The 19601-nt window shown below is 35.9% G+C and overlaps 1 protein-coding gene across 6 annotated transcripts in view; it reads left to right on the forward strand.

The window, feature by feature from the left end:
* Nucleotides 1–19601, forward strand: part of LOC101426633 (uncharacterized) — a 74946-nt gene that overhangs the window by 41599 nt on the left and 13746 nt on the right. For 5 of the 6 annotated variants that reach the window (XR_011648373.1, XM_004467899.3, XM_071213990.1 and 2 more), the window contains exons 2-3: nucleotides 14833–14954; nucleotides 19132–19270. Coding sequence is in view for 5 of the 6 variants with exons in the window: in XM_004467899.3 (XP_004467956.2) it covers nucleotides 14833–14954; nucleotides 19132–19270 (261 nt within the window). In the remaining variant the exon portion in view is untranslated. Of the gene's footprint in view, nucleotides 1–4622; nucleotides 4906–14832; nucleotides 14955–19131; nucleotides 19271–19601 lie in introns of all 6 variants that reach the window. The other variant, XM_058293554.2, reaches the window with a different exon arrangement.

Here is a 19601-nt window from a genome sequence, read left to right on the forward strand (position 1 = left end):
GCAAGGTGTTAATGATAGAGTGGTATACAAGAATCCTGTACTTTATGTGTGATTGCTCTATAAATACACTACTTCTCTAATAAAGAAAATAAAGCTAAAAAGGGGAGTGGGGGATATATGGGGACCTCATTTTTTTTAATGTAACATTAAAAAAGAAGAAAAAAAAAATAATGCTGGGAAGAGGACTTGGCTCAATGGATAGGGCGTCTGCCTACAACATGGGAGGTCCGCGGTTCAAACCCCAGGCCTCCTTTACCCGTGTGGAGCTGGCCCATGCACAGTGCTGATGCACGCAAGGAGTGCCATGCCACGCAGGGGTGTCCCCCATGTAGGGGAGCCCCATGCACAAGGAGTGCACGCCATAAGGAGAGCCACCCAGCGCAAAAGAAAGTGCAGCCTGCCCAAGAATGGCACCGCACACACGGAGAGCTGATGCAAGACAAGACGACGCAACAAAAAGAAACACAGATTCTTGGTGCCGCCAATAAGGATAGAAGCAGTCACAGAAGAACACACAGTGAATGGACACAGAGAGCAAACAACTGGTGGTGGGGAGGGGGAAGGGGAAATAAATAAATAAATAAATAAATAAATAAATAAATAAATAAGAATGCTTGCATCATTATCTAGGATCAATAATACATTAGGTCACAAAACAAATCTCAGATTTTAAAAGATTAAAATCATACAATGTATCTTCAACCACAATGGAATGAAGCTAGAAATCAATAACAGGAAAAACTAGAAAATTCACAATTATGTGGAAATTAAAAGTTACACACAACCAACCACTGGGTCAAAGAAGAAATCACAAGGGAAATTAAGAACTATCTTGAGAGGCAAGAAAATGAAAATACAACATTCCAAGATTCATGGGTGGCAAGAAAGTCAGTGCTCAGGGGGGAAATTGATAGATGTAAATGCTTATGTTAAAAAAGAAGAAATACCTCAAGTCAGTAACTTAACCTTATACATGGGGAACACGAAAAGTAAGAGAAACCTAATCCAAAGCAAGTAAAATGAAGGAAATTAAATCATAATGAAAAATGAAATCAAGAATACAAAAACAATAGACTCTTTGAGAATTTGGTTCTTTGAAAATATCAATAAAATTGATAACCTTTAACTAGATTGACAAAAAAGAGGACATAAATAAAATCATAAATGAAATGGAGTACATTACTACTGGCTTCACGAAAATAAAAAGGTTCATAAGAAGATACTATGATAAAATGTATGCCAACAAATTAGATAACCTGGGTGAAATGGACAAATTCCTAGAAACACACAAATTACCGCAGCAGACCCAAGAAGAAATAGATCTGAACAGACCAGAGACAAGCAAAGAGATTGAATAAGTAATCAAAAACCTTCCAACAAGGAAAAGTCCAGCACCAGATGGCTTCACTGGTGAATTTTACCAAACATTCCAAGAATAACTGCTCAAACTCTTCAAAAGAATTGAAGGGGAGGAAACACTTCCTAAATCATTCTATGAGGCCAATATCACCCTAAAAACAAAATCAGATACAGATATCGCAAGAAAAGAAAATTCCAGTATCTCTTATAAATATAGATGCAAAATTCCTTAACAAAATACTAGCAAACTGAACTAGTATTACACACCATGACCAAACTGGAATTCTCTGGTAATGCAAGGGTAGTTCAACATGAGAAAAGTCAATCAAGATAAAACCCACATGATCATCTCAATTGATGCATTTGAGAAAATTCAAATAATTTTCTTTCATTTGGATTTTATATAGCCTCCTGTTTTTTAAATTAATATTTGTATGATATATCTTTATCCTTCTACATTCTATGTTTGTCATTATGTTCGAAGTGAATTTCTTGTCAACACTGTATAGTTGAGATATGTTTTTCTTTATCCACTTTGCCAAACTGTCTTTTAATTAGTATATTTCTCTCATTTACATACATTTAAATTAATTATTGATATGTTAGAACTTAAGTCTCTCACTTTATTTCCTGTTTGTTCGTTCAGTTTGTCAACCTCTGTTTCTCTTCTCTTGACTTGCTGTGGGTTCCTGAAACAGTTTTATAATTGGGTTTCAATTTATTTATAGTGTTTCTGAGTATATCTCTTTGTATAGATTTCTGCCATGGGCATTGCAACATACACATGTAACTTAATCATCACCTACTGGTATCAACTTTTTTTTTTTTTTTGAGGAGTTACAGGGATTGAATCCAGACCTTGTACATGCTAAGCAGGCACTCAATCACCGAGCTATACCTACTCCCCTAGTATCAACATTTTCAACTCAAGTTAGGTATTGAAATCTTGCTTCTATTTAGGTCCCTTTTACTTTTTAATATGCACATATGCATGTATTATCAATATGTACATTGATCACTATATCAGATAGTGTTACAACTTTTTATTTAACTGTCAAATATGGTTTGAGAAATTAATGAGAATAGCCTATAATACTTAGCTATTTTTACTCATTCTGTTGTTCTTTTTCTTTACTGAAGCCCCAAGCCTTCTTGGAGATTCCCCTTCTCTTTGGGAAGCTTTTTTTAAGCCATTTTTCAAAGATAGTTTGGCTGGCAACAAATTGTCTTAGTTTTCTTCATCTAAGAATGTCTTCATTTCCCTTTCATTCCTTAAGGACTATTTCATCATATATAAAATTTATATTTGATGGTTCTTTTCTTTTAGAATTTGGAAAATGTTGTCCATTTCCTTTACACCACCATGGTTTTGGATGATAAATCCCCTATTATTTGAATTGGTATTCTCTTACAGGTAATGATTATTTCTCTCTTGCGGCTTTTAAGATTTCTTTTTTGGCTTTTGTTTTCATAAGTTTAATTATGATCTGTCCTTGTGTGGATTTCTTTTGGTCTATCCTATTGTGGGTTCACTCACCTTTGTGAATCTATAGGCTTATGTCTTTCACTACATTTGGCAGTTTTCAGCCATATTTCTTCAAATACTTTTTAGCCCCACATTCCTTCTCCTTTCCTTCTGGAACTCTCATGATACCAATATCAGATCTTTTTGTTGTCCCACAGAGCCCTGATGCTCTGTTCAATTGTTTTCTCTATTCTCTCTCTGTGGTACAAAGCGGATAGATTCTATTGATCTGTCCTTAGTTCACTAATTCTATACTATGTGATCTCCACACTACTATAGAACCCATCTAGGAAATTATTTATGCCATCTTTTGGTTATTGTGAATAATTCCTCTGTGAATACTTTGAACACTGGTGTACAAGTATCTGTTGAGTTCCTGTTTTTTTATTCTTTTGGGTATATACCTAGCAGTGGAATTGCCAGGTCATATGGTGGTTCTCTGTTTAGCTTTTTGAGGAACTAACAAACTACTTTCTGAGGCAGCTGCACTATTTTATATTTCCGTCAGCAATGTACTAAGATTCTTTACATCCATACTAGCACTTGTAGTTTTCCTTTTTTAAAAAACAATAGCCATGCTAGGGGATATGAAATGGTATCCCATTGTAGTTTTGATTTGCATTTCCTGAAAGACTAGTGATGTTGAGCATCTCTTCATGTCCCTATTTGCCATTTGTGTATCTTCTTTGGAGAAACATCTATTCAGATCCTTTGCCTGTATTTTAATTGAGTTGTTTGTCTTTTTGTCTTTAAGTTGAAGAAGTTCTTTTTATATTTTGAATATTAAACTCCTATAAGATATATGGTTTCCAAATATTTTCTCCCACTTGATAGGTTGTCTTTTCACTTTTATGATAATGTCCTTTGATGCATAAAAGTTTTTAGTTTTCATGAAGTCCAATTTATCTTATTTTTCTTTTGTTGCTTGTGCTTTTGGTGTAAAGTCTAAGAATCCATCGCCTAATGCAAGGTCCTGAAGCTATTCCTCTAGTTTTTTTCAAGGAATTTTATACTTTCAGTTCTTATATTTAGGTCATTGATCCATTATGAGTTAATTTTGTATATGGCATAAGGTAGGGTCCACTTTCATTCTTTAGAATGTGGTTATCCAGTTTTCCCAACACCAGACTATTCTTTCCCCGTTGAGTGAACTTGGTACCCTTGTCAAAAATCACTTGGCCGTAGATGTGTGAGCTTATTTCTGAGCTCTCAGTTCTGTTCCACTGGTGTATATGTCTGTCCTTGTGCCAGTGCCACACTGTTTTGAACAATATAACCTTGTAATAAGTTTATAAATTGCCATCTGTGAGTCTTCCCCCTTTGTTCCTCTTTTTCAAGATGGTTTTGGCAATTTGGCATGCCTTGTCCTTCAGTAGGAATTTGAAGACTGGCTCTTCCATTTCTCTGAAGAAGACAGAATTGGATTTTGAGTGGGATTGCATTAAATCTATAAATCACTTTGGGTAATATTGACGTCTTAACAATAATAAGACTTGCTATCTGTGAGCATGGGCTAATTCTCCACTTATTTAAGTCTTCTTTAATTTTTTTTAGTAATTGTAGCTTTCCATGTACAAGTTCTTTACCCTGTTGGCTAAATTCTTTTTTTTTTTTTTGGAGGTACTGGGGCCGGGGATTCAACTCGGGACCTCATATGTGGGAAGCCACTGAGTCACATTGGCTCCCCCGAGTTGGTTTTTTCATTTGTTTTCCTTGTTTTTGTTGTTGTTGCTTTTAGGAGGCACCGGGAACCGAACCTGGGATCTTTCATGTGGAAAGCAGGCATTCAACTACTTGAACCACATCTGCTCCCCTAAATTTATTCTTAGATCTTTGGCAATGCTGTGGCTCCTGCTCAACTGCTGCTGGTGCCACAAAGACACTCTCCTGGACCGCTTTGTGAAGCTGGGCTTTCTTCAGCTGGTGGGCAGAGGGGACCAGGCAACAATGGGTCTTCTTCACTCCCTGCTGTTGGGTGGAAAGCCAGGAGTCACCAAACCCAGTTCTTCTTATGTCACTAGGTAATTTAAATATAAATGATCAAAATACACTAATTAAAAGACAGTACTCATTAACAACTATGAATCAAAGACATTTGAATAAGAAGGCACTTGAAACAGAATAAAAACAATTAGGAACAACTAATTGTTTTATATTTTACTAAAATCATTAAACTTGCCATATTTTCATTTTGATTTGTGAAGCTGTCAACATTTTTTAAATGCAGTTTTGAAAATGAGTTCACCAAACTTAGCCTCATTGATCCTCAGATATTAATTCACAGTTATTGAATGCTAACTATAGCTGATTACTGTTCAAAGGCAATGTTCTAAACATATAGGCTATGAATAGCCTATATGAATTAACATAGCCTAAATGTTTAGAACATTGTGTATTATTATACGCAATGAGATCCATTTTGTTATTACTCACCCTTTATATATAAATAATGTTTATTATTCACCCTTTATTATACACAATAAGATGTGTATAGTTATTATTCACCCTTTATAGATGAGGCAACTGAGAAATAACTCACCTAAATAATAAGTGGTGGATCCGGGATGCTAATTCAGTCTGACTCTAAAGCCTATCCTTTCAACCACTATTTGGAGATAGAATTCCAAAGGACAGGTTCAAGGCCAGCTGAATAAGTAGGGATGGTTTCAACCAAGAGTCAAAAATTAGAACAAGAGCCCAAATAAGATAAATGGTTTTAGATGAGCGATTCTTAACCTTAGTCTTATCAGTCTTAAGTGGTATTTGATAACATGGACTCTGGAGTCAGAAATGATGGGGCAGGGAGAGTACTAATTCATAAAGATGTTGTGAGGTTGTCTTAACCTTCCAGGGCTACTGTAACAAAGTGCCATAAACTGGATGGCTTAAAACAAGAGAAATTTATTTTCTTACAGTTCTGGAAGCAGAAATAAAAAATCAAGTTGTCAGCAGGGCCATACTCTCTTAGAAGGTTCTAAGGAAAATCCTTCCTTGCCTCTACATAGCTTCTGGTAGCCCAAGGTATTCCTTGGCTTGCGACAGCATAACTCTAGTCTCTAGCCACAATCTTCACAAGGCCATCTTTTCTCTGTATGTCACTGTTTCCACATTGTGTTCTCTCTGTATCTATTGTCTGTATCTCTTCTCTTCTTCTACCATAATAAGTCTTACTGGATTAGAATCCACCCTAATTATGTATTGCCTCATCTTGTTTAAGCCTGCAAAGGCCCTATTTCCAAACCAGGTCACATTTGCAGGTACTAGGGGTTAGAACCTCATCATATCTTTTTTGGGAACACAGTTCAATCCATAAAAGATGACTAAAAGTGAATGTATATAGATCATGTAGCACAGTAACTTGCACATATTGCCTAGTATATACCAGCTATTATTATTAAAGATCTCTTAAGACCCTTCTTCCTAGGGAAGAAAAATAAATAAATAAATATTTGTATATATACATATCAACTTTAGGTCCTTTGTGGATCATATAAATCCCAAGTGTGGATCCTCGTAACATGGTGAAGAACTCCTGGTATAAGTGAAGAAATGCTCTTTTTACCCTTGAATGTAGTTGAATCAGGGTTTGTTGTTCAGAGTAAGGGTTGCCAATTCTCATTTTCACCTGGTGTCCTTGGTATTGATGTAAAAATAAATGCAGTCTTCATTTTTAATTCCGCCCTTTTAAAATAACTGAGTAATTTAATACACAATTTCATATCTCAGCTCTCTTGCCTGGTGATACTTATATTAGTTGGGGGATTGACTCCCAAATGAACATACTTAAGTAGGCAGATAATTGTAAATCCATTGTAATAGTTCAGAATTTGCAATCATCCCCATTCTGTATTTCTCCAGAATCCTAAATCATCACATAAAATTAAGATTTTGGGGCCTCCACTGCCACTACCACCCCTTCTACTCTATAGTAATACAGTAGCAGTAGTAAAGAGGGCCCTAGAACTCTACATAGTGATAGCAGAAGAGAATAAGTTAAGGTAATCATAGATTTAAAAACTAGGTAGCCAAACTGTTTTCAGGTCCAAGGCCACACAAAAGGGGGCTGCTGAGATAGTCAGGAAGACAAGCTAGGTAGGTGGCAAATGATATGCCAACCACATTATATGCAGAACTGTGGTCAGAGCTTGGGAGAAGAGAAGCGAAGGTAGGAATAGGAGAACTGTTGCCAGCCGTCTCTGTCACTTTAGAAAGGCTGTATGGTACAGTGACTAAGAGACCTGCATTCAAATCCCAACTCTACAACTCTACCACATTCTGGCTAATATGATCTGAAGCAAGTAACTTAATCTTTGTGACCTCAAATCCTATTTTTTTTTTTTTTTTGTAAAATAGAGATGATAATAGCACCATCTATTGGCTTCTTGGGATTAAATGACACTGTTTGAAAAGCACTGCATGATGTCTAGCCTGCCTTAAGTGCCTTAAGTTCTCACTCAATTAATAAATTAAAGATGGTGATTCTTCTCAGGTCAAAATTGGAAGAAAAATGAATAGTATGCCAACAAACTAGACAATGTAGACAAAATAGAGAAATTCCTAGGTATATATGAACAACCTACACTGACCCTAGAAGAAATAGAAGACCTCAACAAACCAATCACAAGTAAAGAGATTAAAATAGTCATGAATCCCAGAAAAAACCAAAGTAGATACAACCCTAGGTACTGAATTTCCTGAAGGCTACAGAGATCCACAGGGTATATCGTCATGGCAGATGGATTTGGAGCTCTATGCTATGTCAGAGGGCCCTACTTTGGAATTTGTGCTCCTGAGTGTAATGGAGCTGGATTCAGATGTGACTTTTCCACACATGCCTCATCGGTCACTTTTACTGAACCTGTGGTTGGTGCTAGGGATGGTCCATACTCAGGAGACTTGAATCTTTGGTCTGCCTATGTGCCAGCTGGGCCCTGAGCCTCAGCAGAGTGACAACTCCTACTCTCTGGTTCATTGGTCTTACCCAGATCAGCTAACAGGGTGAAGATGATCAACCACCACACCAGGGAATCAAGAGTGCCTACAACTGTAAGCAGAGGAATTTGCATCCATCATCCATGTAGAATCTAAGCCCCCTCTTGATCTAGAGGTGGAGAGGACATCGCCATCCCAGGGTCCACAGAATGGAGGAATAAAGTATGGACTAGAGTGGACTTACTGATATTCTATTCTAAAACTATTGTGATGAGTAATAGAAGAAATTTTGGCATCGAGGTGGAGAAAGTGGCCACAGTAGTTGCTGAGGGCAGGGAGAGGGTAGAAGAGATGGGATGTGGGGGCATTTTTGGGATTTTGAATTGTCCTTAATGATATTGCAGGATCAGATGCTGGACCTTATATATACTGCCATAACCCACTGAATGCACTGAGGGAGAGTGCGAACTACAGGGTAAACTATTATCTGTGTAGTGCAGCAGTGCCCCAAAATGTGTTCACCGAGTGCAATGGGTGTGCCACAATGATGAGGGAGGTTGTTGGTGTGGGAGGAGTGGGGTGGGGAGATGGGGAGTACACAGGAACCTCTTATATTTTTTAGTGTAACATTTTTTTTGTGATGTATATATTTTCAAAAAAACACAATTTACAAAAATGATGAGGGTGGGGGGGTGGGGAGTGGGTTATATAAGAACTTATGGTTTTGTTTTGTTTTTAAAGATTTATTTATTTATTTATTTCTCTCCCCTCCCCCCCCGCCCTGGTTGTCTGTTCTCTGTGTCTATTTGCTGCGTCTTCTTCTTTGTCCTCTTCTGTTGTCAGTGGCATGGGAATCTGTGTTTCTTTTTGTTGCATCATCTTGTTGTGTCAGCTCTCTGTGTGGGCGGTGCCATTCTTAGGCAGGTTGCACTTTCTTTTGTGCTGGGCTCTCCTTATGGGGCACACTCCTTGCGCATGGGGCTCCCCTACGCAGGGGACACCTCTGCATGGCACAGCACTCCTTGAGCACATCAGCACTGCTCATGGGCCAGCTCCACATGGGTCAAGGAGGCCCGGAGTTTGAACCGCGGACCTCCCATGTGGTGGACGGACGCCCTAACCACTGGGCCAAGTCCGCTTCCCATTTATGTTTTTTTAATGTAACATTCCTTGTGATCTATTAACTTTAATTTTTTAAAAAAGAGGAAAAATTTTAAAAAATAAGATAAAACAGTCATGAAACAGCATCCCAAAAAGAAAAGCCCAGGACCAGAAGAGCTCACAGGTGAGTTCTACCAAGCATTCAGAGATTTAATATCAATCTTACTTAAGCTCTTCTAAAAAATTGAACAGGAAAGAACACATCAATTGATGCAGGATAGGCATTTGACAAAATACAGCGTCCTTTCTTGATAAAAATACTTCAAAAGAGGGGAATCGAAGGAAACTTTCTCAACATAATAAAGGCCATATATGACAAACCTACAGCTATCATTGTACTCAATAGTTAAAGACTAAAATCTTTCCTTTGAGATCAGGGACAAGACAAGGATGCCCACTGTCATCACTATTGTTCAGTACCGTGCTAGAGGTTCTTGCTAGAGCAATCAGGCAAGAAAAAGAAATAAAAGGCATCCAAATTGGAAAGGAAGAAGTAAAACTTTCACTATTCGCAAATGATATGATCCTATACCTAGAAAGTCCTGAAAAATCTATAACAGAACTTCTAGAGCTAATAAATGATTCATTAGCGTATCGGAATACAAGATCAATATGCAAAAATCACTGGTGTTTCTATACATTAATGTGCAATCTGAAGAGGAAGTCAGGGAAAAAACTCCCATTTACAATAGCGAATAAAAGATTCAAATATTTAGGAATAAACTTAACTAAAGATGTAAAACAATTGAATTCAGAAAACTATACTGCTAAAAGAAATTTTTAAAAGATCTAAATAATTGGAAGAACATTCCATGCTCATGGATTAGAAGATGTCAATTCTACCCAAATCAATATACAGATTCAGTGCAATCCTGATAAAAATTCCACCAGCATTTTTTAAACAAATGGTAAACACAGTTATCAAATTGATTTGGAAGGGTAAGGGGCCTTGAGCCAGAACATCTTAAAAAGGAAAAGCAAACTTGGAGGACTGTCACTTCTGGACTTTAAATCATACCACCTAGCTACAGTGTTAAAAACAGCATGATACTGTCATAAAGATAGACATATAGACCAGTGGAACCCAATTGAGGGTTCAGAAACAGACCCTCACATCTATAGTCAAGTGATTCCTGACAAGCCTGTCAGACTCACCCAGTTGGGTAAGAACAGTCTATTCAACATAGGGAGGGATGCTAGGAGAACTGGATATCCATAACCAAAAGAAAGAGGACCCCTATCTCATATCTTAACAAAAATTAACTCAAAATGGATCAAAGACCTAAATATAAAAGCTAGAACCTTAAAGCTTCTAGAAGAAAATGTAGGAAAACATCTTCAAGACCTAGGGTAGGTGGTGGTTTCTTAAACCTTACACCGAAAGCACAAGCAATCAAAGAAAACATGGATAAATGGGACCTCCTCAAACTTAAATACTTTTGTGATTCAAAGAGAACTTCATCAAGACGGTGAAAAGGCAGCCCACTCACTGGGAGAAAATATTTGGATAACACATATCCAATAATGATTTGATTACCATTCTATGTAAAGAGATCATACAGCTCAACAATAAAAGAGCAAGTAATCCAATTTAAAAATGGCTTAAATAGACATTTCTCCAAAGAGGAAATATAAATGGCCAAAAAGCACATGAAAAAATATTCCGGATCACTAGCTATTAGGGAACTGCAAATCAAAACAACGATGAGATCTCACACTGCATACAATGGCCATTATTAAAAAAACAGAAAACAATAAGTGCTGGAGAGGATGTGGAGAAATAGGAACACTCCCTCACTGTTGGTGGGATTCTAAAATGGTGCAGTCTCTGTGGAAGACAGTTTAGCAGTTCCTCAGGAAGCTAAATATAGAACTGCCATAATATCCTGCAATTCTTCTAGGAATATATCCAGAGGAACTGAACACTGACACGAACAGACATCTGCCAACCAATGTTCATAGCAGCATTATTTACAATTGCCAAAAGATGGAAACAATCCAAGTGTCTATCTACCAATGAATTAATAAACAAATTGTGGTATATACATACGATGGCATACTATGCTGCCGTAAGAAGAAAAGAAATTGGGACACATAACATGGATGAATCTTGAAGATAGTATACTAAGTGAAATAAGCAGACATAAAAGGACCAATATTGCATGATCTCACTAATGTGAATTAAATACGAAGAATAAATGCATGGAGTTAAAACCTAGAGTATAGATTATTAGGAAATAAAAGGAGGCCTATGAAGGAGTACTGATGCTTAATAAATGTAGAGGTTTTAATTAACTTGACTGTAAAAGTGTGGAAGTGGATAGAATTTATGGTAACACATTATAGTGAGTAGCAGTTAGTTTATAAATGGGATTGTGGGTGAAAGGGGTAGTCTAGGGATATAAATGTCAATTAAAAGAAAGCTAAAGAATAATCTAGGGAATAAATAACAGTCAACTCAGAGGTGGATGAGAATTGTGTAGTTAATAGTAAAATACAAGAAAGTGCTTCTGCGAATTAGAATGGATGTACATCAATATTGCAGGATGGTGGGAATGTGGAGAAGCATGGGAAAAATACAGTTAATGTAACCTATGGATTATAGTTAACAGCCGTACTGTAATAGGCCTTCATCAATACCGAAGATGTCCTGTGTTAATAATAGGGGAGTATGGAAAAAATATGCCAAATGTACGTAATGAACCATAGTTAGTAATAGTCTGATATTATCTCATAATCTGTAACACATGTTCCACAATTTTGTGGTGTGTTGGTGAAGGGTTGTTGTATGGAAATTCTACACATGTGCAAGATTGTTTTGTAAGTTCACAACTTCTGTAATAAAAATGTATTAAAAATAAATAAACACAAAAAACTGGAAGAAAATATTATTACAGGGCAGATTCTGACCCATTAAGAGGAAGAAATAATGTCCCTGAGTATATTCAAGCAAAGACCAAACAACTATATATCATATATCAGAGATTCATAAATGGATTCTGCCATTCGATAAGAGGTCATAGTCTAAGGTCCCTTTCCACTCTGAGACTTTGAGTTTATAAAACAGACCCACGTGAAAACTATTTATGAACATGGTTTGCTGTGTTACAGATTTAATCTAGTGAAGTTGGATCATGAAATATTTTAGTTTAATATAATGAGATTTTTATTGGCTTCTTTAGTTATACCATTTACAAAATGAGAGAACTTGCCAAGGATCACTGGTGTAAGTGAGTGATATAATTAGAATTAAATATTAGTCACAGAGGCTTCCAGACAGTGTTCTATTTATAGAGGGAAGCTAGGCAGATGTTAGGTATTAATTAGCACCTTGGAAATTTTAATTAGATTTTAAGAATACAATGAAAAATGACAGTTTAAAAAAAATACACCAAAGATGCTTTTTAAATTTCACCTAAAATAATTTGGAATACATCTTAATAGTATTTTTATTTCTCTATAATTTACATTCTGCCTCCTAGAAATAATTTGAAGCAACAACTTAGAGCATTATACTGGAAAGAGGAAAGAAAAAAACTAACAAGGCCTTTCCACGTCAAGTCAGAGAGCCAAATGGTATTAACTACCATGATTCAAAGGGAAGTTATGCAGAGAAAGAACCTTTGTATGTAGGGACACAGTGGCATAATATAAAAGAAGAGTACAGTTTTTAGAAGCAGAAAACCTAGGCTTATGTCCTTGTGCTAGAGCAGGCTAATTTAAAATGAAAAGATGAATCTGGGACCTAGCAGAAAACCACAGCCATGAAACATACAGCCATGGAATCTCACCTGGAAATCCTCTGAGGGAAAGACCCCACCACCACCACCAGGAAGCAGCTGGAAGAACCTATGAGAATTTTCCTTGATTGTCTGGGATCAAGGAAAAGCCCTGGATATTCTCAGGGGAGCCTTATCATTGCTCCCTCACCCCAACTCAGGAATTGACAGGTAGGGTAATCAGTTGGGTAAACAATTGGGACACCTCCCCAAACATTAGCAGGTGGGAGGAATAATTAATGGTTTAAAAAGCAAGTGCAGGGAGGAAAAAAAAAAGTGCAGGGAAGCAGATGTAGCTCAAGGGATTGAGCCCCTGCCTACCACATGGAAGGTCCATAGTTCAGTTCCCAGTGCCTCCTAAAGAAGACAGTGAACTGGCATGACAGGCAGGTGTGGCAAGCTGACACAAGAGACACAAAAAGAAAAACATAATGAGAGGCACAGCAAAGCAGGAAACAGAGGTTCCTAGTGCCTCCTAAAGAAACAAGGAAGACAAACAGACACAGCAAGTGCAAACAACGAGGGGGTTGGGAGAATTAAAATAAATCTAAAAAAAAAAAGTACTGATACTAAATTGTCCTGTTTTTCCCTCTGCCTGCAACAACATACAAGTATACCTGGGAACCTGTAATGTGTTATTTTCTCCTATTTCTATTCTCTCATTTCCTTAATAAACTACTGGCCTAGCCAAATTGGCATGTTCTTAAATTCTTTTTTGTAACATCACCAATGACCTAGAGGAAATCCAGCAGCAGTGCCACTGTTGGCCTGCTTTGTAACTTTGGCAATTAATTTACCTTTAAAAGATTTGGTATCCTAATCCATAAATCAGGGAATATAATCTTGGTTTGACTTCCTCTCATGGATGTTAGAGTAGTTAAATGACTTGGTTTCTCTATGAAAGAATTTTGTGAACTCTAAAATATTATCCAAATGTTAATTGTTATTTGTGACGTGAAAAGAGAATTATGATCAACTCTTAATTATTTTGGTGCAAAAAGAAAAGATCATCAGCTTATTGAACAACCAAAGATTTAGGGGATAGGGGATATGCATGCAGATGGATAACATTTATTTCAGTATTTCTTTGTTTTCCTCCTACAGTTCCTTTAAAACAATAAGATGCAATTCCTTTGGGGTCCTTTTACCCTAGCAAAAAATTAGTATAAGAAAGTCTTTTAAGAGAAATGTAAAATATTTTGTTTCCTACCCCACCATGTCAGTAATAGTCCTTTCCAGACTCCATTTGGCATCCTAGACAGGAGCAGACTTCAAGAGTATTTTATTTCAGAGAAGTCACTTTATATTTAAAATTTATGAACTGTTTAGAAATAATACTTTTTTTCGAGGTAGTTTAACAAAATTTAACAAAATCCTGTAAACCTGCAGAAAAGTTGAATCAGCAGAACCATGAATAATGCTTTTCTACCGTCACCTAATTTCACCAGCTGTCAATCTCTTACTATACCTGTGCTATTTTTGTTGTTATTCACACATACAAACTCACTTCCTTTTTGCCAGAACATCCAAAAGCAGACCACAGAAATTAGAAATATGCTATTTTAATTATCCTATCTGCTGCTCTAATACAGCAAAGCAAAGTGATTTTTGTAAAGTTTATTATGTTGTTAGTGCCAGATGTTGGTGCTGGTTATATGAAGTGATTAGGGTTATCTTCTTCGTAGTCCTTTGTGTGATGCCTCCTAAATTTCTAAGACTGTTGTGTTCAGAGAATTAGTATGTTCAGAGAAGGAGTTTAGTAAGTTTAAGACCCTTAAAAGCAAATGGTAGTGCTTTCCTTTAGTAAAAGTAAAATGATTAAAATACTACTTATTTTCAAAAATGCCTTTGTATGTGATAGACTGACAGGTTTTATATTTTTAAGCAGTTTGAAAAGGAAAAGCTCAATATTTTAAAATAGACCTTTTGATAAGGACTTGAACTGGTAGTGGGTAGAAGGGTTATTGTTATAAATTGATGTTATCTGATGGAAAATATAGCCATTGTAATCATTTAATCTACAGCTATAAAAGCTGTTTCTTTTCTTTTCTTTTCTCTTCTTTTTTTTCCATCCAGGAGATTTTGATGAATTCACTCAAGATAACAATGACATTCTGCTGAAAAACATAGCAGAAGACCTTCGGAATTGTTTACCTCTAGAAACTATGCTTTCCTCAGAACATCTAGCCTTTCAAAAAGTAAATACATTAAATTAATTTGTTCTTAGTACTACACAAGGATTCTACTTAAATTAAGATGATAGTGTTTATCCCCTTATAGTCTTATATTTAAAGTTCACACTCTCCTCTCTGCCTTACCTATTTTTCAGTTAAGTATTAGAATGCTTGTTAAGGATCTGCCTGTGTTTATGGGAGACTCAAAAGAAGTATAAGGCATAATTTCTGCCTTCTAAGAGTTCATTCTAGTTGTAAAGATCAAACTTTTTGTTTGTAAAATGATTGTCAAAAACACATGGACATTTAGAATAAATGCCTGGGTTATTTTAATGTAGTTAATGCTTAGCAGGTGTAGAGTTTCTGTTTGGGATGATGAGAAGGTTTTGGTAATGGTGGTAATGATTATGACACATTGGTGTGAATGTAATTAATACATTAAATTAAAATGGTTGAATTGGGAACTTTTGTCTTGTATACATGTTACCACAATAAAATTTTTTAAAATAAATAAATTCTATTAATATAGATTTCAAAGTAGAAGGAGTTCAGAGAAGGAAGATAATGAGGACTTAAGTAATTGAGAAAGTATTGTGGAAGTCATAGATTTGAACTAGGCTTTGAAGAATCCTTAGTAAGGACTGAGGGGAATAGGCCAGAAGATGTATAATGTGATGTGGTGTTGGGTTGTGAGGAGACTTGTTAATAAGTGACTGTTGGGTAGTGGTGGGAAATAGGTTAATTGTTTAGGATTTCGGTCATACCCAAGACATCAGACAACTCAACATAACACAACTCTAGAGTTTTGTAGACCTCTAAAGAGGCAGAATGGACTTATTCATGTCTGAGAAGAAAGACCTGACTTTTACTTAAATAGATGATCAGTCAAACTATCAGAAAGCCTTTTGTGTAAGTGTGCGTTTTTTGTTTTCTTTTCCTTTATCCTTTGCCTTCTTTCTTTAGCTTGTAATCAGGCAGTATCTTTGAAAGAAGATCAAGGTTTCTTACATATGTAAAAGAATGTTTCTTATATATGTAAAAGAAGTTTCTTACATGGAAGAAATTCTTTAATTTTTTTCTGGGCTCTTTCAACAAAACATTTGTTTACTATTTTTCATGTTTGTCATTTCTTTGCCTCTTACTAGCATAAGGTCAATTTTACTGTCTCCTTTAAAACAGACATGGGTACCTTCTAGGATCTCTCCTTTATTTTTTGCATCTCACATCTACTTTTTCTTTCTCTTTGTCTTTTAAATTTTTTATTTCACATCTATTTAGCTTTTCTTTATTCTCTTATTTTTACATGAAAAATAGGGATTAACTGTATATGGCATAAAGGAACTTTATGAGGTGATGGCAATGCTCTAATACTGGATTGTGGGGAGCTGGTGTAGCTCAGTGGTTGAGCACTGGCTTCCCACATACAAGGTCCCAGGTTCAATCCCTGGCCCTGGTAACTCCAAAATTAATTAAATTTTTAAAAAACTTTAAAAACTGGATTGTGATGGTTATACAACTACAAAAATTTACTAAAAATAATTGAATTACATACTTGAATACATTCTTTTATGAATACTGCGGAAATACTGTGTAAAAAATAATACTGTGTAAAAAAAGATTTTGAAGCCAGACTGCCTGACTTGTCTCCTTGCTCTGCCATTTATTAGCTGTGTGAGAAGTTACTTAACTTCTTTGCTTCAGCTGCCTCATCTATAAAAGGGGATAATAATAGTTACTCTTTAATAGGATTATTATAAGATTTAAATGAGTTAATGTATGTAAAATTCTTATAACAGTGCCTGGCACATACTAAGCACTTTATAAATATTCATCACTTTTGTATTGCTATTGCTGTTAAGCACCACCTACTGCTACTACTGTTACTATTATGATGTTATTCCCTGTCACTCCATCTGTAGTAAGAGAGGATGGCCAAGTTTAAATTATTCACCACCTTCATCTCACTGACTGTTTTTGACCATGTAGATTATCATCCTACATTCCTTCTCTTGCCCTGAGATGCTATCTCCTTGTTGTCTTCCTGCCTCTCTTTTCTGATTTTTATGGTTCCTTTTATACACATCATTTCAATGACCTTTTACTTGAAAGCTGGACTAGGTCTTAGCTCTGTTCATGTTACTGTTTCTAAGATTTACCCATTTGCAGTTGAACAAACTTTTACTCAGTGCCTGCTATGTGGCTTTGCACTATGGAAGGACTACTAAAGACATGATTCTAGCTCTTGTGGAATTTACAACATGATGGTTTAGGTGTTACTTTATTTTATAATAGCTATGAACCCCTCATAGTGATTCTCGTTTCCTCCTTTCTTTCTGATTTTATTTAAGTTATAGAATATCTTTGTCTCATGATGATGGAGGAGGTTGTTGTTATGGGGGGAGGAGTGGGGTGAGGGGGTGGGGGATATATGGGGACCTCATATTTTTTTAATGTGACATTAAAAAAATAAAGACAAAAAAAAAAAAAAGAATACCTTAACCTGAACATAGCGAAAAGGTAATTCTTAATCTTCATGCCGAAGCCTTTATTTTTCCCATTGACCCTGGCCCTCATTTCTCATCTCCAAAGGGTAAAATCTTCCCCTTGACACCTTGCTTTCCTTTGTTTTCCATCTTAGATCTGTTAATGTGTCTTTTCTTCTACTCTGTTTCTTTAAAAACCTCCCTTCTTTTTAACCCTTCAGACTCCTTCAGTCTAATTAGTCCAAAAGTCTGCTTTAAATGTTTTTTCCTTTTATTACCTCAATCATGTCAATTCTTTTGAGCCTTTAACTCATTGGCTCTTCAGTACCATTCATTCAGCAAATATTTTTTGAGGGCCTCTTGTTTGCCAGGCACTCAAAAATTAAAAACTATCGAAGCCTGACAATAATCTGGCCCTGCCTATGTCATTGTTCTGATTTTTTCTCTCCTGTCCCTTTTCCCTCACTCTTATCAAGAGTAAAGTTCACTTTTTTGTTCCCTTCTTCTACTTTTGCAGTATACATTTTAAAATTTATTCTTCTATTCCTTTATTCCTAGAATTAGTTCTCATTTTTCTTCAGATAATCCCCTTATTTAAGTTCCTTCAAATCATAACTCTTATGAGAAACATATACTTTGAATATTGTTTCCTAAAGCAAAGCTAATAATTACAATATATTTTTTGTCTAGTGATCTGTAAATAGCAATTCTCCATGTGGGCTTGTAGTCTGTAAACTCCTGAGCCCAGGAATTAAGCCTGAACATTCTTAATAGTTGCCTGTGTGCAGAGTGAACACTCAACAAATCTTAATACACATTCATTCCGAGTGGATTCTCAAAGGGGAAAAATAGTGGATAGTGGATAAAAATATTTGTAATGCAGTTTGGATATTATTAATAAAACAAGCTTAGTATCATGATTTACCGCTATACATAAAATAAGCAAAAGGGTGTTCATAGCATGTTAATAGTTGACCCACAATCCCATATCGCAACAAATTAAACTGTTTTTTATCATCCTAGACTTCCTTCTGATCCTTCTGTATATTCATACTTGATTTTTACATACTTATAATAAAGATTTTTTTTGATAGATGTAGATATAATTGGTAGGTGTGCAGGCAGATAGTTTGATTATTATAGTTAAAGTAGAAGGAATCAGACATTTCCTTCTTTGTAGTCACTTGCTATTATATCATGTACCATTAGTATTAAAGGGCTACTATTTGTAAGCATAAAATTTTAATAACATTTCTATTATTTGAAAATTTTGCCTCTTGCTCAAAGATTACTAGCTAAGTGTTTTGATGGGTATGTCACTGACATGTCAGACTCAGAGACCTGGAATTAGTTTCAGCTATTCCCTTCTTAATAACTAGTATAATTTTTTGGCAAAGCCTCTCTGGGTATCAATTATCTGTAAAATATACTACTTAGGGTAGACAAGATGATCTCTAATACTCTTAAAATAATATTTTTTATAACTCTCATAGCCATGTCTTGCATCATTCCTGGTCAAATAAAAAGGTGGCATTGTCTTCATAAAGAAAACAGAAGAGGAACAGAGTTGCTTACTTGAATAAGCAAAACTTGTTATTCAGTGCCTTGTCTTTGCTCTCAGAATTGTAGCATGTGAACCACTGATGTTTGCCTTATTTTGCAATAAGAAGAGACTTCTTTGTACTTTGTTTCTTTGATGTTTTTCTTCTTTCCACCAGATACAGCAGCAGCCAGAACCCACAGTTCACGTTGATGCATTCCTTTATGATGAAGACTTTATTGATTCATTATGTGAGGAAGGAAAAATGAGCAGAAACTACTGTATGGTGTGTGGCTCACACCAGACAGCACCTTTAGGTAGGCACTCAAGTATGCAAACCTGATGACTATGTATACTCTTCTTTACCTGTGTCATGAATATGCAAATTATTGACCAAGTCATTTGTTGTTTTTTTGAACACAAAAGGCCAACTTTTAGCATAGCCATTACTGAATATTGTAGTTAGTGAGACTAAGTAGAAATGTTGTCTAGGGAGGCTAAGCCACTTAAATGTCTCCCAGGAGAGCATCTTTCTTTTCATATACAGAAACTGTTTAATCAGAGGTGACTGAATAAAGGGGAGCCAATTGATACTCTCCAAACTCAAAAGAGATCAATATAGGGGAAGCGGCTGTGGCTCAATCAGTT

This window comes from Dasypus novemcinctus, chromosome 3 (assembly GCF_030445035.2).
Source record: "Dasypus novemcinctus isolate mDasNov1 chromosome 3, mDasNov1.1.hap2, whole genome shotgun sequence".
Classification (NCBI taxonomy): Eukaryota; Metazoa; Chordata; class Mammalia; order Cingulata; family Dasypodidae; genus Dasypus; species Dasypus novemcinctus.